Consider the following 27,437-nt stretch of genomic DNA (forward strand, 5'->3'; position numbering starts at 1 on the left):
TCAATTCTCTAATACTATTTGTCCTTCACCAATTTTCATCGTAGCCTCCCATTTGCCCCAATCCTCTCTATAAATAGAAGTTCTAATTTGTTTTCTTCTCTACACCAGTGATTTTCAAACAGAAATCTGAGGGGTTTCTCAAAAGGCCCATGACCTCCCAACGTGAAATCAGTACTTCTGGCTAGTCCACCCTAAATTCCAATAGATCGCCATTCCAAACTCAGTGTTTCTGCTGTCAGCACGAAACAGATGTTTTCCGCACTGAAAAGAACCATCTACTTTTGGGTGACCGACGCTGTCTTTTGGAGATTTTAAAATGAAGAGCGGCGGGGTGGGCGGGAAATCAACTGTCTGAATCTGTTCGGTTATTGAAATGTCAGCCCTCAACCCCTTCCCCATGAAAATCGAGCAATAATAATTTAAAATTAAAACCTGAAACAAAAAAAATTTGTGCAAATAAGGGCAGGTGTGGTTTATACAAACTGCCTCTTCAAATCAGGCTAACAGGACCATGGGTTGCAAAGCTTGCCATTCAGTAGCTTGTTTTTCAATAAACTACTGGGCCCAGACATGCATCCCCATATCTGAACAATTTATTCCCTGACTGTGGCAACTTGTAACTAGTTAAATAACATACCCAACAGACTGCACAGCACTGGATTTCAGAATACCAGGAGCACGCATTGCATCCATACTGTAGAGATAACGAGTTTCTATACCTGAGGTGCTCCCAGCTTCTTCGAAGTCAACATTTCCAAGGTGTAGAACACCCGCAACTACACGGAACAAATCAAACTTCTCCGTGTCACCCAGTCCTATTTTCTTCATAGCTATACACATGCGGTTAAAATCGCCATGGTCATCCAGCAAAGGGTCCTTCAGACAGCCTTCTTTAAGGCACTGGAAGGAGACAATGAAAAGAACCCAACAGATCAACTGATATCAAACCGTACCAAGGTCATGCTAGAGAAAAGAAACATGCACGGTCAGTAGAAAACATAAAAGCTAAAATTATAATATACATGCAAAACTAGCACATCAACATCTCGTGCACACCACGAATTAAAAAGAAATCTGTCTGAACTGGCTTTATTTTTTAAAAGCTAGATTCGCTGACCATTAGTTGTAGTATTCCTCATTCTTCAATGTTATCTTCCATGTACAATTGGCAATCCTACTTTGGATTCCTGTCCCTTCAAAATATTAATCCCACACACTACCAGTTCCCCTTCCTGTGCTTTAGCATATTAACCGAGTACAGTCCAGGTTCAGCTCTTTTTGACAAAGCAGGTTTGATTGTACAATCGAGTGAGGCAATCCAGAATGAATCTTTGACCTTTCTGCAAGGCATGAAAGAATTTCTTACTAAACTGCCCTTGTCCACCTATCATCAGATCTGTAAAGGCCACAAGTAACCTGGACATTAAGTATACAATTGGTTTAAGAGCTCATCTCTATGAGAACAGAGGGAGCGGCAGCTGGGTTGATATCACGTTTTCAGTGGCAACAGATTATAGATCTGTTTTGGTGAGATGACCCAAAACCAATGACAGGTAGTAAAAACAGAACAAGATGGCAAGAAACCACAAAAATAAATGGAAGTGCAAGAAATCAAAATACGTTTCCTTGTAATAAAACATGGCTCAGCATCGTTCTTCACACTTGTAGATGTTTCATATGCACTGATCAAAGTCAACAAATGATCATTTATCTTCCTTGATCCCTCCCCTGTCTTTTACACTCCATCCTCTCCCAACGTCTCTCTGCTGCTGCCCACCTTAATGGCACTGCTCCCCCGTGATTTGACTCCATAATGACACTACATCTGCCCCAATGATTTCTCCACCTGTGCTTGCACAAACACCTGCAGAGAATCCAGAGTTCCATCCTTTGTCCCCTTCAAAACATCAAAATGTGTGAAATCAGGCCTCATGTCCACGGCCAACAGCCACTGCCGCACCCCCCCCCCCAATCTCTTTCCCCCATCCCCCCCCGATCTGCTTCTCACATCGATTCCGAAGTAGTAGTTACACTCTCAAACTGCCTGTCCAACATCGAGACCCGGATAAGCCCAAAGTTTCTTCAGCTTAACATCACCAATTCCCTACAGCTCCCATCAGCCCTAATTGTATAATTCCCCAGCTGCCTTCTCAAGCGAAGTTCCAAACCTTAACTCCCTGTTCAATCCCGAGTTGAGCTTCCTTTCCCTACAACCAATCTGTTATTAAGACTGCTTTCTTTCACTCCAGAGCAACAGCCACCTTCACCCTTACCTCCCCTTCTTGAGACATACTTATGTACAAGGAGTGCTACACAAATGTAAGTTTATTTCTCGGTTATGAAATACCAAAAGTATTCCAAATGAAATATCACAACTGCACCTCTCTCCATCGGGCAGCTGTTTTGAGACAAAGAGAAGCAATATGGGTATCATTGAATTTGAGAAGTGTGTGCAAGAAAATAGTTGCAGCTGTGGTGCGATTTGACACAGGACATGTGCTTCGTGTAAATTCTCTAACATTTACTGTGACGTACAATCTAAATCCACATGCTTCACTTCCATATTCTAATTACAAAAAAATATGTACTACACAATTACGATAATGTGGATTTCAGGGCACATCCCATCGGGAACAAGTCTTTTCATGACAAAAAAAACCTCTCTGAGCTGTGCAGCTGGAAAAGCAAACAGTGGCACAATACTATTAACAGTCCTACAAATCAACGTCTTAACAGCAGTGGGACTACAAGCAACTACATTTTTAAAATAGAATTTACTGCAGCCATTGTTTAGTGCACCACAAGCAGGTTATCTTACCCCTGCTTCCATCTCCAACACAATACAACACCAAAGTAAGAACTAACTCCACCACTAAACAAGGAAATAAAAGGGAAGCACTGCAATAAATTTGTGCCATGGCAAGTACAGAATTCTACCCTTCACCGTGTTGGCATAAACCATACACAAACAAACATAACAACTTTAATGCAAATACTAGTGCATGCAACTACAACTGATCACACCACACAGGAGTGATGTAAACATCTGTAAGCATAATTACTGACAGACAGTTACATCGTACAAACTTCATATACACGAGAAAAAAAACTGATCACCTCTTCCTCCTGATATTAAATAAAAGGGGAAAGAAAAAAGATAATTTTTTTTTAATAAATGTCCGTTTAAAATTGATTCATAATATTTGCACATGAATTTACTGCTGTGGATTAAATCACGCAGGCTGCTGTCAACTCCAAGAAACTGTTTATTTCATGGAAATGGTGTCAGACGGGATAACAGATGGGATGGAGGAAAAAACAATGATGTCAAATAAACCAGCCTGTAAATCACACATGGATTCAGCTCCCATCTAAAATTAAAACCAACATTCAGCATTTTTGTGAGGTATAAACACCACACATTATGAAGTCAGAAAAGTTTGGAATATGGATTGTAAACTAATGCTAAGATCTCAAAATCAATAGTAATCACAAAGAAATATGGCCTCCCAAAAATTGGTCTTAAAGTGAGCAAAATTGATACAGGGCAACATTGTAAAGTTATTTACTTGAACTGATGACTGAAGTAATGAAGTTAACAGGCAATAGAAATTACAAACGGCATTTTAACACGAAAATGATTCTGTGCAACCAAAATCAAGCTGGTGGAAAAGAAGCGGAATTTTTCCGTGTTATAATTGGTCAACTGCATTTTACACTTTGATTGGTGAGGTGGAGGTATTGAGTAACGGAGCTACAGGAGTCCATTCAACATCAACTGGATATGAAAAATAACTATTGAGGATCCTTAAACCATCACAAGAAGTAGTGCTGAGGCCCAACATGAGAACATCAACATCAGTGAGTAAATTATTCAAGAGTTGCAAGGAAAGTTGTTGGGGTTGTTGCTGTCTGGAATAGCTGCAGGTAATAGATCAAGAGGCACATACCATCACCCAACAGTCTATACATGCCTACACTCTTGTACAATGCTACATTCATCAAAATGTCAGAAAATACATCAGATGTTCCGTAGTACTAATGGGTTTCTCAAAAACATAAGATACAACTGACAGTTGCTACAAAAACTGGAGACAAAAGTTGTACTCAAATTAAAAACTGCAGTCTTTTTGTTTTACAGGAAGGTTTATAAATATCACAACACTACAGACATTCTTACATTGTAGGTTAATTGCAAATACAGACCACTGGGTGTAACCTTTCCCCATTCCTCCCCAGATAAAACCACCTTCAATTCTTTTTGGAGGTAGACACATAATAAAGCAACAACTGCCTTTCATTTAGCCAAACACTGCTGAATCCCATCAGCAGATCTGAAGTGTTGTCAACTGCTCACATATTTCCAATGTTCTACTTCCACATATGGGCCCCAATATTAGCAGGGAGGCGGGATGGCAAGGTGGGCGCGATTGAGCACATGGCAAACCCGCATGAACCAAACTTACAGTTTCCGACGCGATCGCACGTTGATTGTGGTTAACGTCCTCTCTCAGTTTCGTGCCCAGCAGCTAGCCTGATTGACAGGCTGGCAGCCATCAGGAGCTGCAATGCGACGGGGTGGGGCAAGAAAGAGAGAGAGAGCGCGAGACGTCATCCGGCACTGGAAGATCGGGGCGAGGGAGATCAGGGCGGGGAGAGGGGAAGATCAGGAGGGTGAAGAGGGGGACATTGGAGCGGGAGACATCGGACATTGGAGCACATTTCAAAGGTCGGTGCATTTAGTGTTTTCACTTCATTGCACTTTTTGAATTTAATTTATTTAGTTTCTTTTTCCCTGATCTGGCCCTTCACATCTGGTTCCCAGGCATGAATCAGAAACGGTGGGCAAGCCGGCCAGATAAGTTAAAAATCTTTCTAATCCCTTCATCTGTCACAGGTAAAGTGCCTTAAGTACCCCAACGAGGTACATTGGGCTCTTTAACCGTCATCCCACTGGCTTTAATTGTCAGCGGGACTTCCGTTTTTGGGTCACCAGTGCGCACACAGGTGGGTCCCTGGGAAACTCGGAAGCCGGCGCTTTGGAGCCAGCTTCTGAACCCGAACAGGATTTGCGCGATTTTTGGAGCCCCCCCGCACCCGCATTTGCCTCCTAAAATCACCCCCATGGTGTCCCTTTGGTCATACAGCTAAGACACTGCAATCTCCCAAAGACTAGTTCAATGTTCCTCATCCGGCAGTCTTGCTTCAGTGGTGTGGGAAGGTAACCCTTTCCTCTCTCCCAGACACCCATGTCAAGCCTGATGAAATGCAACTAGAGGGAAATCCCTTTAGTGAGAACTTCAGTAAGGCTGGGATTTGATCTCTCGTCTCCTATTTCAAAAGCCAACAGTCCTATTATCACGGTAACCAACCTCCTCCACCTGTAGTGCATCCCTTTTTAAAGGGCCAATTAGAAACATTTTTGGAGTAGGCCATTCAGCCTCTCGAGCCTGTTCCACCACTCAATTAGATCATGGCTGATCTATATCTCAACTCCATTTATCTGCCTTGGTTCCATTTCCCTTAACACCCTTACCTAACAAAAATCTATCAATCTCAGTTTTGAAATTTGTAGACCAATTGAGCTCAATACTTTGCATTTTTGCTTTATTCCAAAAAATGCAACAAAATTTTACTTGTAATTTGGTATCCTGACACTTATCAATTGCTTAACAATTTAATAAAACTTTCAGATAATTCACCATGCTTAACCAGCATGCAGCATACACTGTGGAAGCTCTTGTTGGAGCAGGCACAGGTTCGGCAACATGTAGGTACTTTACCTCTGGGCTCTTGCGATTCTGTAGAATCCGTTTGTCCGATTCCTTGTTGGCAAAGTACCTGGTGCACCCTCGATTCAGATACTACAACGAAGAGATGAATTTAGCACAAGAGAGGAGTTTTATCACAGCAAATGAGCAGCAAAACAAAACATATTCATCAACTGTAATACTCACGAGGAGGAGAGGGAGAGGAAGGCCAAATTTATAACAGTTGAACTGTCGAACCACCATTAGCCTAACCTTTCGTAGTACCCTGTCTCATTTAGAAAAATATATAATAATTTATTCACTAATAAAGCCCTCTGCCATCCTGCATTCACCTCATATAGCTTCATTTTTGATCAGTTTAGATTTCATTGCAAAGATGTTAACATCTTCCTGCAGTGCCTGCCGATTCAACAATCCACAGAGGCCCTGGTTAAAGGAGTCTGAGCTGAGATTCCTGGGCTGTAAAATAGTGAATTATCTACTGGATCACATTCACAGATATTCCAAATGTGTCTCTAGGCTGGCACTATTTTTTTTCCTTTCTAATTCAAAAACCCTTCAAACTCGAGTCCGATTTTTCCTATAGGTGCTGCAGAAGGGAGCACGAATGTACCTACTGGATCTGTAAAAAATATGATAAGAGTAAGGATTAATTCTTTCAAATGTTGCTTGTAAATCCAAGTCACTTTGCGACCACTGATCAAAAACTTAGATGAGCTTTCACAGAATCATAGAATGTTACAACAGAGAAACAATCTTTCCAGCCATGAAATCCACGTCAGTGTTTTTCTCCACATGTGCCACAGAGCCCAATCCCATACTCCCGCTCACTCGCCATACTCTAATATTCTTTTTAAAGCATATATCTAACTCCTATTTAAAATAATGCTGCTCCAACAATGGTCTGTGGCAGAGAATTCCGCCCTCTATGTGAAGATTTTTTTTTTTCCTCTAACCTCCTCTTCAATTCTTTTTTGCGATCCTCTTAAATTTGTGTCCCTTCCCTCCACCCCTTTCAGATGTGGAAGTTCCTCACAAGTAGTTTCGGTTGAAAGGCCATCCTTACTTACATTCCAACCTCATCAATTCAAGTCAATTTTCAAGTACAGAAGGCAGAGCATCCTATCAGTGCAAGTGTTACAAGTTAAACAAATGGAGACAATATTTCAACATCTGGAGAATTGTACCGAGGCGAGCTCCTCTTAAACCTGATGTGTGCCAAAAACACCAAGAAAAACCTTTCCTATCCTGACCAAAAAATGAAACCACAACTTTTGCAGAAAGGTTTCTATAGTGACTTTCATCAGGTGAAGCCTGAAAAGCTGCTCTAGCCGTAGATTTAATGTGTTTTTTCAAATCTGTTCTTCTTATGATGGATTATAAGAATCTGAATTTAGTCAGGTTCAGTGCAGGCTGCAATAAGCAAATATACACCCTATAAAAACGCTTTCATAAAACGTGTATGTCAATGGATACCTTAATGTAGAAAGACCTCAAAAAATATACTTCAATACACATTTAAATATACAATGGCCTCAAACTATTTACTTGAATACATCTAATTATACAATCGCTTTAAAATATATATTTGAATGTAACACTTAAATATACAGTGGCCTCAAAGTATATGTTTGTGAATGTAGTTTCTTGAAACCCCAATAAAAAGGGCTGTTGAAGAAAAATGCTTATAACCAGGTGTCATCTCAAAGCAAAGCTATCCGCCCTTAGGGGGAGTGTCAGCATCAGTTTCCCTGTTAAATCTAAAGAAATATTAGATTATATACATCTTATATACACATAACACCCATTATAAATAATGGACTGTCCAATCACATATACAGATTAGAGTTTCTTTGCACACTGAAGATTCTCTGCAACTCCCAATTATCTTCTGACGACTTGCATTTCAGTCTGTTATCTCAGCTTTATCTGCAGGTGAACAAGATCCAAAATAAAAGACCCAAAGATCCAGAAGTAATCGTGCTTTAGCATCAAAGAAATATTGCAGAATTATACACATAGGTAGCACCCTTCCTCTTAACTGCACAAGATGAAGAGTGGCTATATGGAAAAGAATTAAGCAGCTTATTCAATTAAGAGGAAGATTATGCACATGTAAATACGTAACCCAATGAATACTGAAAAGGCACATCTGCAATACAGATAACAAAATAAATCCATATTTAGAAAATGAAAGTTGCCTTGTCACTTCAGGTCTTAGAGGGTGTCTCAAAGTACAATTGGAAACTTAGCAATTGACTATGTGGCCGGACAGAGCCAGGGCCCCAGTGGCCGGACTGAGCCAGGGCCCCAGTGGCCGGACTGAGCCAGGGCCCCAGTGGCCGGACTGAGCCAGGGCCCCAGTGGCCGGACTGAGCCAGGGCCCCAGTGGCCGGACTGAGCCAGGGCCCCAGTGGCCGGACTGAGCCAGGGCCCCAGTGGCCGGACTGAGCCAGGGCCCCAGTGGCCGGACTGAGCCAGGGCCCCAGTGGCCGGACTGAGCCAGGGCCCCAGTGGCCGGACTGAGCCAGGGCCCCAGTGGCCGGACTGAGCCAGGGCCCCAGTGGCCGGACTGAGCCAGGGCCCCAGTGGCCGGACTGAGCCAGGGCCCCAGTGGCCGGACTGAGCCAGGGCCCCAGTGGCCGGACTGAGCCAGGGCCCCAGTGGCCGGACTGAGCCAGGGCCCCAGTGGCCGGACTGAGCCAGGGCCCCAGTGGCCGGACTGAGCCAGGGCCCCAGTGGCCGGACTGAGCCAGGGCCCCAGTGGCCGGACTGAGCCAGGGCCCCAGTGGCCGGACTGAGCCAGGGCCCCAGTGGCCGGACTGAGCCAGGGCCCCAGTGGCCGGACTGAGCCAGGGCCCCAGTGGCCGGACTGAGCCAGGGCCCCAGTGGCCGGACTGAGCCAGGGCCCCAGTGGCCGGACTGAGCCAGGGCCCCAGTGGCCGGACTGAGCCAGGGCCCCAGTGGCCGGACTGAGCCAGGGCCCCAGTGGCCGGACTGAGCCAGGGCCCCAGTGGCCGGACTGAGCCAGGGCCCCAGTGGCCGGACTGAGCCAGGGCCCCAGTGGCCGGACTGAGCCAGGGCCCCAGTGGCCGGACTGAGCCAGGGCCCCAGTGGCCGGACTGAGCCAGGGCCCCAGTGGCCGGACTGAGCCAGGGCCCCAGTGGCCGGACTGAGCCAGGGCCCCAGTGGCCGGACTGAGCCAGGGCCCCAGTGGCCGGACTGAGCCAGGGCCCCAGTGGCCGGACTGAGCCAGGGCCCCAGTGGCCGGACTGAGCCAGGGCCCCAGTGGCCGGACTGAGCCAGGGCCCCAGTGGCCGGACTGAGCCAGGGCCCCAGTGGCCGGACTGAGCCAGGGCCCCAGTGGCCGGACTGAGCCAGGGCCCCAGTGGCCGGACTGAGCCAGGGCCCCAGTGGCCGGACTGAGCCAGGGCCCCAGTGGCCGGACTGAGCCAGGGCCCCAGTGGCCGGACTGAGCCAGGGCCCCAGTGGCCGGACTGAGCCAGGGCCCCAGTGGCCGGACTGAGCCAGGGCCCCAGTGGCCGGACTGAGCCAGGGCCCCAGTGGCCGGACTGAGCCAGGGCCCCAGTGGCCGGACTGAGCCAGGGCCCCAGTGGCCGGACTGAGCCAGGGCCCCAGTGGCCGGACTGAGCCAGGGCCCCAGTGGCCGGACTGAGCCAGGGCCCCAGTGGCCGGACTGAGCCAGGGCCCCAGTGGCCGGACTGAGCCAGGGCCCCAGTGGCCGGACTGAGCCAGGGCCCCAGTGGCCGGACTGAGCCAGGGCCCCAGTGGCCGGACTGAGCCAGGGCCCCAGTGGCCGGACTGAGCCAGGGCCCCAGTGGCCGGACTGAGCCAGGGCCCCAGTGGCCGGACTGAGCCAGGGCCCCAGTGGCCGGACTGAGCCAGGGCCCCAGTGGCCGGACTGAGCCAGGGCCCCAGTGGCCGGACTGAGCCAGGGCCCCAGTGGCCGGACTGAGCCAGGGCCCCAGTGGCCGGACTGAGCCAGGGCCCCAGTGGCCGGACTGAGCCAGGGCCCCAGTGGCCGGACTGAGCCAGGGCCCCAGTGGCCGGACTGAGCCAGGGCCCCAGTGGCCGGACTGAGCCAGGGCCCCAGTGGCCGGACTGAGCCAGGGCCCCAGTGGCCGGACTGAGCCAGGGCCCCAGTGGCCGGACTGAGCCAGGGCCCCAGTGGCCGGACTGAGCCAGGGCCCCAGTGGCCGGACTGAGCCAGGGCCCCAGTGGCCGGACTGAGCCAGGGCCCCAGTGGCCGGACTGAGCCAGGGCCCCAGTGGCCGGACTGAGCCAGGGCCCCAGTGGCCGGACTGAGCCAGGGCCCCAGTGGCCGGACTGAGCCAGGGCCCCAGTGGCCGGACTGAGCCAGGGCCCCAGTGGCCGGACTGAGCCAGGGCCCCAGTGGCCGGACTGAGCCAGGGCCCCAGTGGCCGGACTGAGCCAGGGCCCCAGTGGCCGGACTGAGCCAGGGCCCCAGTGGCCGGACTGAGCCAGGGCCCCAGTGGCCGGACTGAGCCAGGGCCCCAGTGGCCGGACTGAGCCAGGGCCCCAGTGGCCGGACTGAGCCAGGGCCCCAGTGGCCGGACTGAGCCAGGGCCCCAGTGGCCGGACTGAGCCAGGGCCCCAGTGGCCGGACTGAGCCAGGGCCCCAGTGGCCGGACTGAGCCAGGGCCCCAGTGGCCGGACTGAGCCAGGGCCCCAGTGGCCGGACTGAGCCAGGGCCCCAGTGGCCGGACTGAGCCAGGGCCCCAGTGGCCGGACTGAGCCAGGGCCCCAGTGGCCGGACTGAGCCAGGGCCCCAGTGGCCGGACTGAGCCAGGGCCCCAGTGGCCGGACTGAGCCAGGGCCCCAGTGGCCGGACTGAGCCAGGGCCCCAGTGGCCGGACTGAGCCAGGGCCCCAGTGGCCGGACTGAGCCAGGGCCCCAGTGGCCGGACTGAGCCAGGGCCCCAGTGGCCGGACTGAGCCAGGGCCCCAGTGGCCGGACTGAGCCAGGGCCCCAGTGGCCGGACTGAGCCAGGGCCCCAGTGGCCGGACTGAGCCAGGGCCCCAGTGGCCGGACTGAGCCAGGGCCCCAGTGGCCGGACTGAGCCAGGGCCCCAGTGGCCGGACTGAGCCAGGGCCCCAGTGGCCGGACTGAGCCAGGGCCCCAGTGGCCGGACTGAGCCAGGGCCCCAGTGGCCGGACTGAGCCAGGGCCCCAATTGTGAACCCAACATAAAAACACACTTCCAACTTGGTCAGCAATCAACTACATCAAAATTTTCCAGAGTTCCATCTGGTTTGCTAGCATCTCCACTGTACATTATTGCCAACAGGATCATCTAGTTCTCTTATTTTACTACAGAATATCCTTCATTAACATTCTGCAAATAGTAATTGCTATAAATAACAAACATTTCGAAAGAGACATGATTTTCAGTGCTCAAAGGGTTACAAACATCCACTGCATAAACAAGGTGTGCGTCTACTGCTACCTGCATTATTCAGCTACAGTTACAGAGACCGTCTGAGAAAAGGCCCAGGCCTAACCTGACTTGTTGCAGATGTGAGCTCAACAAGCAGCAAAGCAGGTTAGGCCTTGGAAGCCAAGCTTGTAGCGATACCTACTGCTGGGTCTGTGGCTGTAGGTAGTATCTGCAAGAATTAGGCAAATAGAATTCACTTTGATCTCTGTAGTCTACACGGTGAGTGGTTGCCACACTATTCTGAGGAGATACCGATGAAGACAAACTGTGGATGTGTTGATTGCCACCGAGCACCACTTAAGAACGCACAGAGATTTTGGCCTTGAGCAAGAAACGGCAGCACCTTCCTTGTTAAAGGAGATAGAACCAGTGATACTCTGAACCAAAGTGTTTACTTGTTGAATGACTGCACTTATTCCATTTGTAGGGACAGCTGAGCGCAGGACTGACACAGCCATCTGTTTACCCCTCAGCCTGCTGAGCAAAGCCGGAATTCCACAAACATGAAAAGCAGAAGCACAAAAATGTCGGAAATCCAAAACCAAAACAGAAAATACCTGGGAATATGCAGCAGGGTGATCGGCATTTTCAGGAGAAAGTTAACATTTTAGGTGGAACCTTCTGTCTTTTCCAGCATTTTCTGTTTTTAATTTTATAAGTTCCTTAAAGTTTGGAATATAAATATAGCCAGCTTTTACCCACTGTAACAGTTTTAGCCAGGTGACAAACCTTTAGTGGATACAACATTCTAGCCTCTAATGGGTGGAATTAAAAGCTTAGGACAGAATTCTTACTTTTGAGAAATAAAGTTAACTCTTCAGAAATGAACCAAATATCCTCTGCAGTGCAATGCAGTGTAAAACACACAACAGTTTGTTTTATCGCCATATTTTCACCGCAGGATATCAAATTGAGGCTCCTGCTCATTTCAGAGAGCACAGAACAGCTACAGTGTTGAGAGAACAACCAGCATGTGAGAAGCAAACGACCAAACTATTCCCTAGTTACTATCATGGGGAGTTGATCAGCTCAGAGTCCATTATGATTAAAAATGCTGCGCCATAAGGGCTCTGGTTTGCTGAACCCTCCCCAACACTGCCCTCTAGTGGTAGTATTTCTATTCGCAGTTTTTTTTTAAAGGAAATCACACATTGGTTCACAGTATAACAGTTCACCCATCACCAAAACAATGATTCTTTTATGTGTGGTGGGGGGGCGGGGGGGCAGGGGGGCATGGAATTTTGTTCACTTCATTTTTCTTTTAACCTTCGACAGTGACAATTATAGATCACGTATAACCTGAGCAACCCAAGCACCATGTCTTACCGTTACCATAGCGATTATTAGAGCAGCAAAGACATTCATGAAACCCCTAGTCACGATGTCTTGTCACAGTCTATCTTACAGAATTGGAACACTTCAAAGGCTGAGATGCCCTGACCACAATACACTACAAGACTGAGGCAAGGATACAAAGAATTATCGACAAGAGCCCTATACTGTCAAACGTTTTATCCAATCAAACTTCCAAAATATTTGGAGATCTCCCAATAATTCTAGTTAGAAAGGACAACATAATTGCAGTGGAAATACTTTCAGTGTAAAATATTTATCTCCTGCATGCCTTGCCCCCTTAAAAACACTAAGAATGCTATACAAAATAATGCTCCCCTGAAGCCCACCTCAGGTCTGGCCACTAGCCATAACTGTGTATCCCAAAGTTAGTTATTGGGATAATTACAAAGGCATCAAATTCTGTCTGATTACGCTCCTATGAAGTGCCTTAGGACATTTTACTACGTTGAAGGTGCTATATAAATGCAAGTTGCTGTTAGTCAGTGTACATGCCAATGGGAGGCTTTTTATGTTAACTTTAAGAGTACACCTGTTGAATTTTATGCTTTCAGCTAAGAGTAAAGCAGGGACAAACTTGAATCAATAAATGACTCCTGGTCAGCGCTACACAGATTAATTACCTGGCAGCCAGTGGACATTATCTCCAAGAACTTTAAAATGCCAAATAATGAGGCTCCAAAGGGACAACTCTTCAGAAGATTATAGATTTGAGCATCTGACCCCCACTCCCACTAAATTATAAGCCAAAGAGCCAGGTAAAACTAAGTATTTTACAGTGAGAGCATTTCCCCAGCAGTATCTTCTCCTTTAAGGGGCCTTTGAGGTGTCAATCGCATTCATATATTCAACACTGGGTGTAGCCCCGACATTTAAGGGTATTGATCTGCAGCCTTCTCAGACGAGTATTCCATGTTCCATAAATAGCAGTGTAACCATTCAGCTATGCATACAGATGGCAACCTTGATTTACTGGAATTAAATTAATGCTATGAAGAATGACGAATCTCAAATAAAATACAAAAAACCACCCAAGGCTCAGATGTAAATCCCCAAGCAACTCCCCCCTGCAAATTCTTGTCATGATACCATTTTTGTTTTGGCAGTGGGAGGGCATGTCGTACAATAATGGAATTGACCAATTATCTGTAGAATATACTGATCGTTTCCCACTTCTGAATCTTCCCCCCAAACGGAACACAAAGATCTTAAATCAAGTTGCCACCCACTCCTTTTTTTTCCAGCCTCTGAAATCTATATTCGCAGCAACACCCCACAATTAATCAAACCAGAGACAGCGCTGAGTACTAAAGATAACATTCAAGGGCTCGTTGTACTTCAGTACCAAGAAAAAGAGAGAGGGGGAGACACGAGCAGCCGTGAACCCAGTATCGGCATGTCTGAAATCATCTGCCGTTAGAAAGGTGAAGGAGCAGACTCCCCACAGCAACCCATTTTAAAAATATATATATGAGAAAAGATAAGTAAAAGCACGGAATCTGACTTGAGGTCCTATGGCATAGAACTCACCCGGAAGTTATCAGGGGAGGTCAAGTGAAACTTTTGCCTAATTTCTTCAGGAGCACCTGCGCACAGCCTATAAAAGATGTGGTAATTTCTTTCTTCTTTGCTCTGCGTACAGATTCGGGATTTTTCCAACAGGTAATGAGATACAAAACCTCCAACGACAGCATTCTACATGGGGGAAGGGAAAAACACAGGGAGACATTCTGGGAACTGACATTCAGTGTTAAAATTGGAAACATTTTTTTTTAAAAGAACCTTTTATTTAAATTACCTTCTCGTTGAAATGGATCTCTACAAACTTTCCAAATCGACTACTATTATTATTTCGTACAGTTTTGGCATTTCCAAAGGCCTCAAGTAAGGGATTAGCTGTTTTGGAAATAAATGATTAAAATAAGTCTTCTCCAGTCTGTACAGTAATAACATGAGGGATGGGTAAAAAGGCCATTAGACAACAAGCCTGTCCATAGGATTATAGCAGTTTACAGCACAGAAGGAAGCCATTTATCCCATCATCTATGTGCTGGTTCTTTGCTAGATCAATCAAAACTAATCCCACTGCCCTGCTTTCTCTCCATAGTCCGGGATCTTCTCTACTTCAGTTGTTTATCTACCACCCCCACCTTTTGCTGGATCTCAACTACATCTGCCTGTCTTCTCACCATACCCTTCCAATGTCTTCTATCTCCAGAAACACATCTATTTGCCTTTTGAACTGATCTCTACCTTTCAAATCAGTGTCCCTCCCAATACATTCCGCAACTCAACTAACTTTAGTATTAAAAAAAAGTTTTGTTGATTTCCCTTCTTACTCCTAATTTCCAAAACTTGTATCCATGATATTTGAATCACTAACATTTGTTGTTATTTAGGGGATAAAAAGTTGATCATAAGCAAGATTTGATCACAAGAGATTGCCCTAATTTACATAAAAAGGTGTCCCTCAGTGTCAGCATACACTATAAGTATTGTACTGGGTGACTGAGGTGCTCCAGTCTACCACAAAACCACTGAGCTTCCACTTAAAACACTACAGAAATACATTTCAAATTTTCAGACAAGTGAGTATCCCAGGGTTGGCTTAGAGGAATGAAGATAACCACGGCTCCTATTCCCGAATGTTAACCAGTGCACCCTGCTGGGAAGTGTTTGTGTGTGGACACCGGATGAGGAGCAGGTCAGTCTTTCCATGATGTTCCATACAGCTGAAGAGCAGGGGAGGTCTCCCTGGTGTCCTGACCAATATTTATCCCTCAACCAACACCACTAAAACACAGATTACCTGGTCATTATCATATTGCTGTTTGTGGGGCCTTGCTGTGTGCAAATTGGCTGCCACGTTTCCTACATTACAACAATGACTACATTTCAAAAGTATTTCATTGGCTATAAAGCTTTGGATCAGCCTGAGGTTGTGAAAGGAGCTTATATAAATGCAAGTCTTTCTTTCAAAGTGGAACTAGAAGTTTGTGAATCATGATTCTCCACACCTTCCTGATCACCCCCTGGGTGTCAGGAGGATCCTCCCCAAAAGAGAAGGCCGGAGACAGTCAAACTGTACCAGTCCTACACATCTGTCTACAGCCAGTGGGAAAAGTGGCCTGAACATCCTCTCGTTTACAGAACTGTGCATGGCATGGGGGCGGGGAGGGGCAAGAGAGATCAGAATAACTTCAAAAACGGGGTGGGTGGAGAGATCATCAATATTCACCCGTCACAAAAAGGTAGTTTTGGACCATTATTGGTTTTAACCTATGTTCTAATAGAAATTTGGTGCAAATGACTAAAGGTTCTACCTAACTTTAGTGTAACAAATACAATGTGTGGTTACCTTGCATTACTCTTCAGGGAATGCAAGGGTTCTGCTGTTTCTGTGAAATGTTTTTCCACTAGTATAAATGTGAACTGAAAGTTGATTTGATCAACATGTTACCCTATTATCGATTAACTTTTGAAAGTTTCGTTGATCCCTCTCTCATGGCATTAGTCAGAGATTTTAAAAAATCTTCCTGTAACTGTTTTTGACTCTCTCCCTACTGGTTTGGACCTTCCTCGTTTCTCTCAGTCTGTAAGTTTTTCACTCTTTTTCTATTAACCATCTGGCACTTTTCTCAATGTGGTGTCTGTATCTCTCTTTGTCTCCAACTATTTTCCCACTCTTTCGCCACACCTTTTTCTTGAAGGCTCTCCTTTCCTATATGTTTCCCAGAATCTCTATGGTCCTCACACAAATTCCCATAATGATTGAGCATGTTGCCCCACAGACAGGTGCCAATGCAAAAAATGTATCTATGTGCATATAAAATTCATACTGCTCACGGCAACAGTAGGTATTTAATCCCCTGTCCAGTCTCACTACAATTTCCTTTTCGTTAAAAGTCAAGTGCAGGGTTTTTTTTGTCAACAGCATGTGCACAATTTAACATTTCCTACAAACTGCGTACCTTCTACAATCCTTTCATCGATGTCTTGACCCGTTCCATATGATTCAGTCAAGTACCTAGAAAATGGAAGGGAAATAAAATAAATCGCCGCTTCCCTCGTGATAGCTGGAGAATGTCACAGATGGAAAAAGGGAATAAATAGCTTCTGTAAGCATTCAGCAAAACCCCAGAGATTCTGCAACACAACACACAGAACAAGACTGTAATAAACTATTAATGGCAATGGGATGTGGTAACAAGAGAGCCGGGGCGGTGGGGAGGGGGGGCGGGCGGTGGGGAGGGGGGGCGGGCGGTGGGGAGGGGGGGCGGGCGGTGGGGAGGGGGGGCGGGCGGTGGGGAGGGGGGGCGGGCGGTGGGGAGGAGGGGCGGGCGGTGGGGAGGAGGGGCGGGCGGTGGGGAGGAGGGGCGGGCGGTGGGGAGGAGGGGCGGGCGGTGGGGAGGAGGGGCGGGCGGTGGGGAGGAGGGGCGGGCGGTGGGGAGGAGGGGCGGGCGGTGGGGAGGAGGGGCGGGCGGTGGGGAGGAGGGGCGGGCGGTGGGGAGGAGGGGCGGGCGGTGGGGAGGAGGGGCGGGCGGTGGGGAGGAGGGGCGGGCGGTGGGGAGGAGGGGCGGGCGGTGGGGAGGAGGGGCGGGCGGTGGGGAGGAGGGGCGGGCGGTGGGGAGGAGGGGCGGGCGGTGGGGAGGAGGGGCGGGCGGTGGGGAGGAGGGGCGGGCGGTGGGGAGGAGGGGCGGGCGGTGGGGAGGAGGGGCGGGCGGTGGGGAGGAGGGGCGGGCGGTGGGGAAAAGAGGGAGAGGAGGAGGGGCGGGGGGGGGTGGTGGTGAGGGGGGGGCGGGAGAGGAAGGAAGCGAGGGAGGGGGATGAGGGGGGGCGGGAGAGGAAGGAAGCGAGGGAGGGAACGGGAGGGGCAGGGAGAGAGAGAGGGGGAAGGCAAGAGCGAGAAGGGGAAGGTGGGCGAGAGCAAAAGCAAGAGCGAGAGCAAGATAGAGAAAGCATTCAGTCAAGTCTGCCATAAGATTTGTACTTACCGAAGAACAAACTTAGTATTTTCCGTTTTGCCAGCACCTGATTCTCCTGACACAATGATGGACTGGCTTAATTTATGCACCTTCATATCACGGTACGCTTTATCAGCTAAGGGTTGGGATTAAAAATACGTAAAAGTAGTTTAGACAAATCGGAGACCACATAAGATCTAACTTTTAATCTGTTGAACACCTCTAAGATAATTCGTCACAAAGGATACATTTTCCTTAGTGCAAAACTATAACACACTTATAAATTATTTCCATTAGTGAAGAACTACAAATAAAACAATTCTGAGAATTGTGCAAGATTTACTGGAAGAAAAATTAGCTCTTTCAAGAAATATATTTTTCAGAATCATTTTACTGGCCAGCCCTGAAACAATCAATCATTTATGGGCAATATATACAGTCCAGTAATGCAACTTGATCCCTTTCAACTGCAGCAAAGAACCTCAGTTCTGTAAAACCAAGTAATCTTTTGGCGAGTTGATGAATCCTTCAGTAAAATATTGAGAATTCTTCTGGTTCATGGACATCATTTGGACGAATTCCCAGAATTAAAACTTAATAGATCTAATGGCACATTCACACCATAAGATTCGCATTTGTGCAAAGACAAAACCACTCTAACCCTGCAGTTGTAGTGTAAACGCACCCAAGAGTTTGTCTACCCCACAAGACTATTCTAGAGTGAAAATTCTACACTTACAAACTCTAAGACCTTGCACAGATGTGCATTAAAACACTATAGGATTATCCTGGTCAGTTCATCATTTAAGTTATAAACCTACTGCCATAACAAAAGTTATTCCAATATAGTTATCAATCACTAATATTCTAGTATCTCCCACCTCAGAGCAATACTGTGAAACTGCACAGTGTTAATTTAACTGTGTTTGGGCAGATAGTATATAATTTGTCAATTGATGCACTATGAATATTTAAGTCATTATTTTTAAAGGGGGTGACATGTTATGAAGGTAATACAACATTAAGGGGGCATGCTGGTGCCACACACTGGAGTTCCAACCCAAGATTCCTACGTTATGAGCCCCTGGCCTCAGCTGTCAGGGGAAGGGACTGAATGGAGGGAACAAGTTCCTCCTCAAAGGGAGAAAAGGAAAACCAGGGGGAATGGTAATTCCCAAACCACCTTTCAAGGACAAGAGATGGACAGTAAGTAGAGGCTTCCTGTTCCTTTACCCACACCCAGAATATGGTTTGAGGGGGCAGGACGGAGCAAACACATAAAATATTTTAAAGTGTGTTTTTAAATTATGCAACACTGCACAGTTCTTCAAAAATCTTCAACGATGTTGCACCAAAATTATGAAAAGGAAACTACCTCAATGTGGAGCACAAGCCCTGGGTTTCGATACAATGTCAATGTGTGACCAGGGAATACACAAAATTACTCACCAATAGCATAGACATGTGGTGGCAAAGTACCCAAGGACCTCCCTTTGTACTTTTGAATGGACTCTGACGAGTACAGTTTGGGGATGTCATAGTACGGGTTCACTGCTATCAGGATGTTGGCTACATAAGTCTGTGGAGGAAAAGTAGGATAAGGAACATGAACTATGCTGAAAATTCCCTCAAGCTCGGTCATTGGCTTCCAGAACTCAATGAATCCAACTAGTCTTCCTTACTTAAAATGGAAGTTAAAATTCCTACAAGAACACAATTTTATAACATTTGAAACAGATTCAAAGTTCCAAAAAAAAGCAATGCTGTTTAGTAACTTGGCTATATTTGAATACTAAAAACAAATTCTGCTTTGAAAAAAAGATGTGGAGATGCCGGTGATGGACTGGGGTTGACAATTGTGAACAATTTTACAACACCAAGTTATAGTCCAGCAATTTTATTTTAAATTCACAAGCTTTCGGAGATTTTCTCCTTCCTCAGGCAAACATTTGCCTGAGGAAGGAGAAAATCTCCGAAAGCTTGTGAATTTAAAATAAAATTGCTGGACTATAACTTGGTGTTGTAAAATTGTTTACAATTGAAAAAAAGAGAAACATCTGCTACTTGAATCATAATCTCTCAATACTGCAACAGGAGATATCTGCAAGCTTACCGGAGTCTTTCAACCTCCACCACCACAACCCCCCCCCACACCCCACCCCCACCGCCATTGTTAGCATGTATACAACTAGTTAAAGATACCCAGGGAGCAGACATTAAGTATAGATCTCCCCCTCATATGACAGAATAAATAAGGAGTGCTGCCCTCACTCGTTCACAATGTCGCTGGAGTGAAACTTCAAGACGTCACTCAAAAAAGGCATTCAACACAAAATGTCTCCTCCCAGACTGTATCTAATCAACAGATCCCAAGTATGAAATATTTAAGAGGCAACAGAAAATCACCAATGAAATACAAAACAAAAACCTGCCTTTATAGCACTTAGGATTGTAAAACAGTTCAGTAGAGTACACCTCACCTTTAACTCACTATTGTGTACATTCATTGTTAAAAGGCAGGGCCAAATCTTCCCGGAAAAACAACGGCGGATTAATGACGCGCGCCATTATCAATGTGCAAATCGGCCGGCAAGTTCAGGAGATGGAGAGACATGCTGTGAGTTACGAATCTCCAGAACTTGCTGGTCAATTTACGCCACTCCGCCGTCTGCTTCGCACAAACAGCATCTCTCCCTTATCCTCCCCGTTATTTTTAAGAACTTGCTGGATTTGCAAGTTACATTAATTGCCCATTAAACTCACTGCAGAAAGTTAGGGCCCATAATTAACAGCACAAGTACTCCTAATGACGTGATAATTGTTAATGCAATGCCAATCAATCTCTCCATCCTAGAAAGGAACAATTTAAACTATCGAGTCTCATTCCTGCATGTAGTAAATTGTTGTTAGAGATTTAATAAATGTTAAACTTTTAATTTTTTTTTCTTACTTTTCCTTTGTCTTTTTTTTCCCCTCGCTCTCTTAATCCAATCTTTCTTTCCCTCTATTTTCTTTCTATACCCGATTTGATTCTAATTTACCCTCCTTTTCCGTTGTTCTTCTGTTTCTTTCTCAATCCTTAAATCTCATTGGTTAAGATGATAAATTGCTGGTCCTGTCGTTCACTAAGGTCCCAGATGCCCCTATTGCCCTCGCACTTCTAGCAAGTTACGGCGCAAATTGTATTCAAGCTGAAGGGTGTAGGAAGAAGTCTAACCAACTATGTATGCCATAAGATGCACCACCAAATTTAATCCACCTGCTGAGTGTGAGGATGAAATCTCAGATTTTAATGCTGCAATTTATAGTGAGCTGCTAGAGAGCAGAGCATTCAGATCACAACCTTACCTACATTAGTTCCAGTGCAGGAAAACAAAGTAAAGTGAAAATGTTAGACAAGAAATTTACTGACGGACAGACAGACACACGAAGTGAACAGGAACACCCACACGCGCACGCACGCTTCAGGACTACTTTCCGGCCATGTTATGGTTTGTCTGGTAAATCAGACCAAGACATTGCAACATCTGTGTGAAGTGAAAATTTGAGTTTTTTGAGCACATCCCCAGCCTAATGAAGCTATTCATTATTTCTAAGCTGGGGATTGAAGCTATCACCATTAATATTCAGCTACATCTCCCTCTCCCAAACTAAGTACGGGTCATCTAGAAACTACAACAGAAAGAGAGAGAGTGAGAAAGAAAGAATTGCGATCCAAAGAGTCAGCTCACGTATATCGTGGGGAATGTGTTGACATGTTTTTGCAGAGCCCCACTGCTTTTGCAGCGTGATTATATGACACAACCAACAACTTGCATTTATATAGCATCTTTAACATACAAAAACACCCCATGGTGCTTCTCAGACACAATCAGAGGGAAGAACTTTAAATGCAATACATCAATCCCTGCTGAGGTCTTAGGGGCATGTAGAACTCCTCCGTGCATACTGAGTGGCACATTCCACAACAGCCAGAACATACTTTAAGAGCTGCGCATGTGGTTTTGAAGTCAAAATTTGACATTATAAACTCAACTATTATATCTTCCCCATTAGGTGAGGAAAGGCCACACAGGTCAGTGAACACAAAACAGTGAATGCAATTTCCTCCAGTTAAACATTGGGAAGATCGAAGCCATTTTCTTTGGCCCTCACCACAAACTCCACATCCTTGCCACTGATTCAACTCCCTCCTCACACTGAACCCGATTAGTCATCGGCATCCTATTTGACCCCAAATTGAGCTTTTAATCCCACATCTTCATCATAAAGACTTCCATCTCCGTAACATTGCCCACCTCTGCCCCTGCCTCAGTGGAAGCACTCAGTCAGAAAGTTGTGGGTTCAAGTCCCTTTCCAGATACTTGAGCACATAATCCAGGCTAACACTCCAGTGCAGTACTGAGGGAGTACCTTCGGATGACGTTAAACAGTGGCCCTGTCTGCCTTCTCAGGTGGGCATACAAGATCCCACAAAACTATTGCGAAGAAGAGCAGGGGAGTTCTCCCCAGTGTCCTGGCCAATATTTATCCCTTAACCAATATCACAAACAGATTATCTGGTCATTGTCACATTGCTGTTTGTGGGACCTTGCTGTGCGCAAATTGGCTGCCGTGTTTCCTACATTACAACAGCAACTACACTTCAAAAGTACTTCATTGACTGTAAAGCGCTTTGGGATGTCCTGAGGTCGTGAAAGGTATAATATAAAAGCAAGTCTTTTTTCATCCATGCCTTTGTCACTTCCAGATCCTGAAAGTGCACAGTGTTATCTTTTGGTTTTCAACACCTTTTATAAAACCCATGATTACTCTTCCCCCTTGGCTGTTATATGGTCCCAATCTGTGTCTGGTAAATAAGACAATTCCCATGCTCTCCTAGCCAGCCTCCCATCTTCTATCCTCCACCCTCCATAAACTTCAGCTCATCCAAAACACTGCAGCCTGGATTCTATCCCACACCAAGTTTCACTCAGGTATCACCCGTGGTCCCAGAAATGCCTCATGTTTAAACCCCTTCCTTGCCCTGCGGCTCCCCATCTCTGTAACCCCTTCCAGCCCAACACCACCATCCCAAAGCCTCCTCTTGTCTAACTCAGGCCTTTTGTGCATCCCTCCCCCTCTTCATCCTACAGTTGTTGGCAGTATGTTCAGCGGTGTAGGCCCCACAGTTGAATTCCCTGCCTAAGCCCCTCTGTTTCCCCATCTCCTTTAAGGCCCTCCTTAAAACCCACCTCTGCAGCAAAGTTTTGAGTGACCTCTCCTAATATCTCCTCCTTTGGCTCAGAGTCCATTTATTTCTGATTACCCCACTGGGACGCTTTCCTATGTTAAAGGCACAGTATAAATGCAAGTTGTTGTTTTACTGGTCTGTACAGACAGCCTGAGTGGCTTGGCATGCTGGCAATGGCCAAAAAACATTAGGTGCTCTTTAGATACACAGTATTCACCACACATACAAAGCAGTCAAAGTTGGACCTGAGGACCAGTGGGGCCTACAAATCAAAAGGACGTTATACCTCATTAAACAGGTCCTGGGATACTGATGCTAAAAAGTGAGCTTTGTGCGCAATTCTCCCAATTTATTAGATGGCATGGCTCTCCCTTTAGGCCCGCTGGAAAAACTGAGGCCCGTTCTTCAGCTCATGAGCAGAGTGTCCCACTATCATTACATGTTACTGTAGAAGTGCAATGGCTTCTGCCTACACCTGCATCATACAAATTACACCATGGCACAGAGCCAGGTCAGCATGTTTAGAAGACAAGAGAAGCCAGCGCAACAACTTGTGCCATCTGCTCACGGCACACTAAAAGCAGGACTCGGTGACAAACCATTAGCTACAGCATTAGGGGAGAATGCATCTATTATCTGGGTACCTAAATCAGAAATGGACTGAAAAACTCAGAATAAACTGGGACTCTAGGACATCACTCCTGGTAAACTTGCAGCGCTCACAGTGACAGTGGTGTACAGATCCTGACTCCCAAAATGTCAGTCAATTATTATTTTAAAGAATATACACAACAACACAAAGCTGCCTCAGCTCTGTATTTCAGCAACTTGATGTCCTTCGTGACAACGACTATGTCTGAAGAGGACATGACAGAAACAGACAAAGATTTTCTCGGGTCAAGTGTTGTGACTTCACAAAATACAGCTTTTTTCCCCCAAGGATGCAATTAAAGTTATCTCTTTAAACCAGCACTAAAAGTGTCTCCGGCAGGCTTTGTACGTAAGTAGGAGATTGACGCTCAGCATTTTGCAGCAACCGCACTGCCCCTTCCTTTAAATGAAAGCATAGAACCGTTTTTAGAAAGTCACACTTAATCTAAAAATTCACATTAAACATTTTAGTGCTGAAACCCTGCTACAAGTAACAAACGATTTGAAGCGCTATTTTAAAACGAGTCATGAACGCTAACCATCTGCTATCTAACGATAGAGAATTTCATTTGATATTACTTATTTGTGAACAGTGATGTACCGATCTATCCAATTGCAGTTAGTAACTTTAGCTTGTTTCTTAATTTAAAAAGGACATTTTATAATTCCATACATTTTCAAAAAGAAATGCTCTCAAATGGTCACGCCCAGTTAAATGGCCTAGTCTGAGTGCTGCTCAGCGATATCTGTAGACTGGTATGGGCATTATACAAAAGATCTGTGTGATTAAATAGAGCCTCCAACGATGGAGGATTGAAGAAAAACATATGGGAGGTTAAATTGGATTAGACCATAAACCAGGCGTGGGTACCGCGATCAACTCGCGCCCGGTGATTCCTGCGCAGACAGGACGAGACATTCGTCCGGCCTCAGTACTTACTTGAAAGCAGCATTGCAAATCAGTGTTGATACGAGGATTCAAGGACATTTGAACTTTTCATCAGCAGGGGGAGCCCCAATCTCAAAGGCAGAATATCTCACTGACAGCCTGCCAAAATCCCTGAAAGATAGCTGGTACCTGTAATTTGCTAAAAACAGTCTGATGTCTGCACGGAGTCTGAACAGAGATCAGACATTGCACATGTAATACACAGATGCAGGTCCCATCCGTATGTTTACAAACAGTTGAGTGATATTAAAACACTGAATTCAAGTTGCGCACAACTAAAACCCACATCCTCCAATCTGCATGCCAGGCCTCACCAATCTGCTGGTGCCAGTTGATACCAGACCTGCAAGAGTGTGTGCACCAAGGTTCTCTGCTGATGCACTAGAGGCCTTGGTGCAAGAGGTGGACAGAAGGAAGGGCGGGCACCCCACATCCCGTGGCGAGGGGAGGGGGGTGGGCGGCAAGAGGCCCTCCAGACATATGCTTAAAAGGCAGTGGGAGGCAGTAGAGGACGCAGTCAATGCCAGGCGCTTAGCACCACGAACATGGATGCAGTGCAGGAAGAAGTTCAATGCTTTGACACGAGTAGTCAAGGTGAGCGAAGTCAACTGTCAAGTGGCGTCTCCTACCAACTGCACCAATAGCCACATCCACTGCTTCACACACCACATACTACATCACCCACATGGCAACAAGCTCTTTCCATCAGTACTCAACTCTTCCAATCAGATGCTTCCTCTCACCCTCACATATTACCACTGTTTCAAGCCGCATATCCACAACTCACAGACCACACACACCGGCAAACCACGACAGACATCACCCAGACACACGTCCCACTTTCTTGCAGGAGAAGGTGGTGCATATCAGGAGGCAGCAAGTGGCGGTGGCATTTAGCCCCTCGAGCCTGTTCCACCATTCAATGAGATCATGGTGGACCTGTGACCTATCTCCATATACCCGCTTTAGCCCCATATCCCTTAATGCCCTTGATTCACGGAAATCTATCAATCTCAGATTTAAAATTCACAAGTGAGCTAGCATCAACTGCCACCTGCAGAAGAGCGTTCCAAACTTCTCCCACCCTTTGCATGTAGAAGCGTTTCCTAACTTCACTCCTGCATGTCCAGGCTTTAAATGTTGGGCTATGTCCCTGAGTCCTAGTATTCAAGTACAGGAAACCTCCATAGACAAATGCACAAAAACAAACCTACAAATGTATCAGTAGTCAGAAGCAATAATCCAGAAACTAACCTGTAAATCCTGCATGGTCCCTTTAAATAACGCTGGTGGGGGGGGGGGGGTCCTCCATGCCCTCTAAGACATGTTCAGATGGTCTTGGTTAAGACTGTGCGTTGAGTGGAGCGTTAGACACCATCTTGGAACTTATCACTTTAAATCAGCGTTGCACACTGATTGTATCCATTTTCTCCCTACTTTGCACGCTGCCAGCGTTCACTCTCTGCGCATGCGCTAATACCTTGAGTGAGATGGCGTCCGGTGCACGTCACGCTAAAAATGTGTGCATCCAAGACGCCATCTTGGCACTTCGGGAAGCCGCATAGTGCCGGAACAACGGACGCTAGATGGCCCAATTTCTAGCCCACAGAGGCAAACGGGACATAATAAAAGAGTTGTGCTTCCAGTTCGAGCTGTAGTGTCCCCAAATCCCATTAGGGAGGGCCCTTTCCACAAAGCTCGAGCATTTCCTCTGCTCTCCAGCTGTCACTTGTTGGTGTAGATGGCAAGGGACAGCTATGTAATTTCAAGAGGTCTAATTAAGCACAATTAAGCAACATGATAGCAGGACAAGGAACTTAATGAAGTCTTCCAGGCAAGGGTTTTATTAAAAGGGAAGAAGCCACTGTTTGTGTTTGAAATAATGAAGAGGTGGATTATAGGGGGAATAGGCCTGTTAGCAATCCAGTAATTATAAAATTGCAGCTGAATGTTATGCACAAATGCATGCCTGCCATCCACATTTGACATAAAGCACACAGCGCTTTGGAGACCCGATCTGCATGTTAGCATTTGTGGACGAAATTCAGTACAGAAAGCAGTGCTCCTAGCTCTAGTGCCTGAACTTACGGGAGTTCCCTTGCCCTCTATATCAGGAAGAGTCAACCAGAGAGCAGAGAAAATACCAGGGCTTTGTGGGAAATGCCTCTTCAAATGGGATTTGCAGGCCTCTCTGCTCTCCACAACGTTCATACCCCAGCACTGATGTTATTTGAAGTAATACTTCCGCTATATTAGTGTTGTCGATTCTCCCCTCCCCCGCCCCGGATTATCCAGGAGCTCCCCGAATCGACGACTGATCTCCCCCAGGGGGGCTGCTGGCAACTATGAGAGAGAAGTACTTTGACTGCGCGGTTCATACCTGCTTTCCTCTGTAGCCCTGAGCCTCTTGTGCATCCCCAATTTCCAATGCCCCACCATTGGCGGCCATGCAGTCAGCTGCCTAGGCCCTAAGCTCTAGAATTCCTCCCGAAACCTCCCCGCCTCGCTCTTCTCCTTTAAGACACTCCTTAAAACCTACCTCTTCGACCAAGCTTTTGATTACTTGTTCTAATATCTCCATATGTGGCTCAGTGTCAAATTTTCTCCTGTGAAGGGTCTTGGGACGTTTTACTACATTAAAAGGCACGATATAAATACAAGTTGTTGATGAACAAATAGCGATTGCTCTCTGCAGGTTTCACATGCTTCTATCATGGCGTTAATCAAGTCTCCCCCGTCCCATCCTGCCGTGGTAGGGGAGCCGCAGACCTAGCGCGTGCATCATGGTGGCTCACTCACGTGACGAGGAAACACGTTCCAGCATCACATCGCCTGATGAAGCCAAGGAGCGTGCGGGAAGGCTATGTACTCGAGGAGGTGTCAATGCACGAGAACAAGTTTGTGAAGCTTTTACAAAAAGCAACATATTCATATGGAGACACAGTGTGCCATATTTGATGCAGAAGAATAGTGCCAGGTTGAATGAGGGGTAGAAGGGTACCAGCTTGTACTGGGATGCATGGGGGAAGAGAAGGGTG

At 46.6% G+C, this 27,437-nt stretch overlaps 1 protein-coding gene across 4 annotated transcripts in view; it reads right to left on the bottom strand.

Annotated features, from left to right (window-relative positions):
- Positions 1-27,437, bottom strand: part of myo6a (myosin VIa) — a 226,242-nt gene that overhangs the window by 88,839 nt on the left and 109,966 nt on the right. For 3 of the 4 annotated variants that reach the window (XM_067989192.1, XM_067989190.1, XM_067989191.1), the window contains exons 5-11: positions 19,016-19,145; positions 17,597-17,702; positions 16,574-16,629; positions 14,401-14,498; positions 14,133-14,297; positions 5,784-5,864; positions 720-900 (exon numbers count right to left, since the gene is read on the bottom strand). In XM_067989192.1, the coding sequence (XP_067845293.1) occupies positions 720-900; positions 5,784-5,864; positions 14,133-14,297; positions 14,401-14,498; positions 16,574-16,629; positions 17,597-17,702; positions 19,016-19,145 (817 nt within the window). Of the gene's footprint in view, positions 1-719; positions 901-5,783; positions 5,865-7,292; positions 7,701-14,132; positions 14,298-14,400; positions 14,499-16,573; positions 16,630-17,596; positions 17,703-19,015; positions 19,146-27,437 lie in introns of those variants that run through there. The other variant, XM_067989193.1, reaches the window with a different exon arrangement.

The sequence above is a fragment of the Heptranchias perlo genome, chromosome 8, assembly GCF_035084215.1.
Source record: "Heptranchias perlo isolate sHepPer1 chromosome 8, sHepPer1.hap1, whole genome shotgun sequence".
In the NCBI taxonomy this organism is placed as follows: domain Eukaryota; kingdom Metazoa; phylum Chordata; class Chondrichthyes; order Hexanchiformes; family Hexanchidae; genus Heptranchias; species Heptranchias perlo.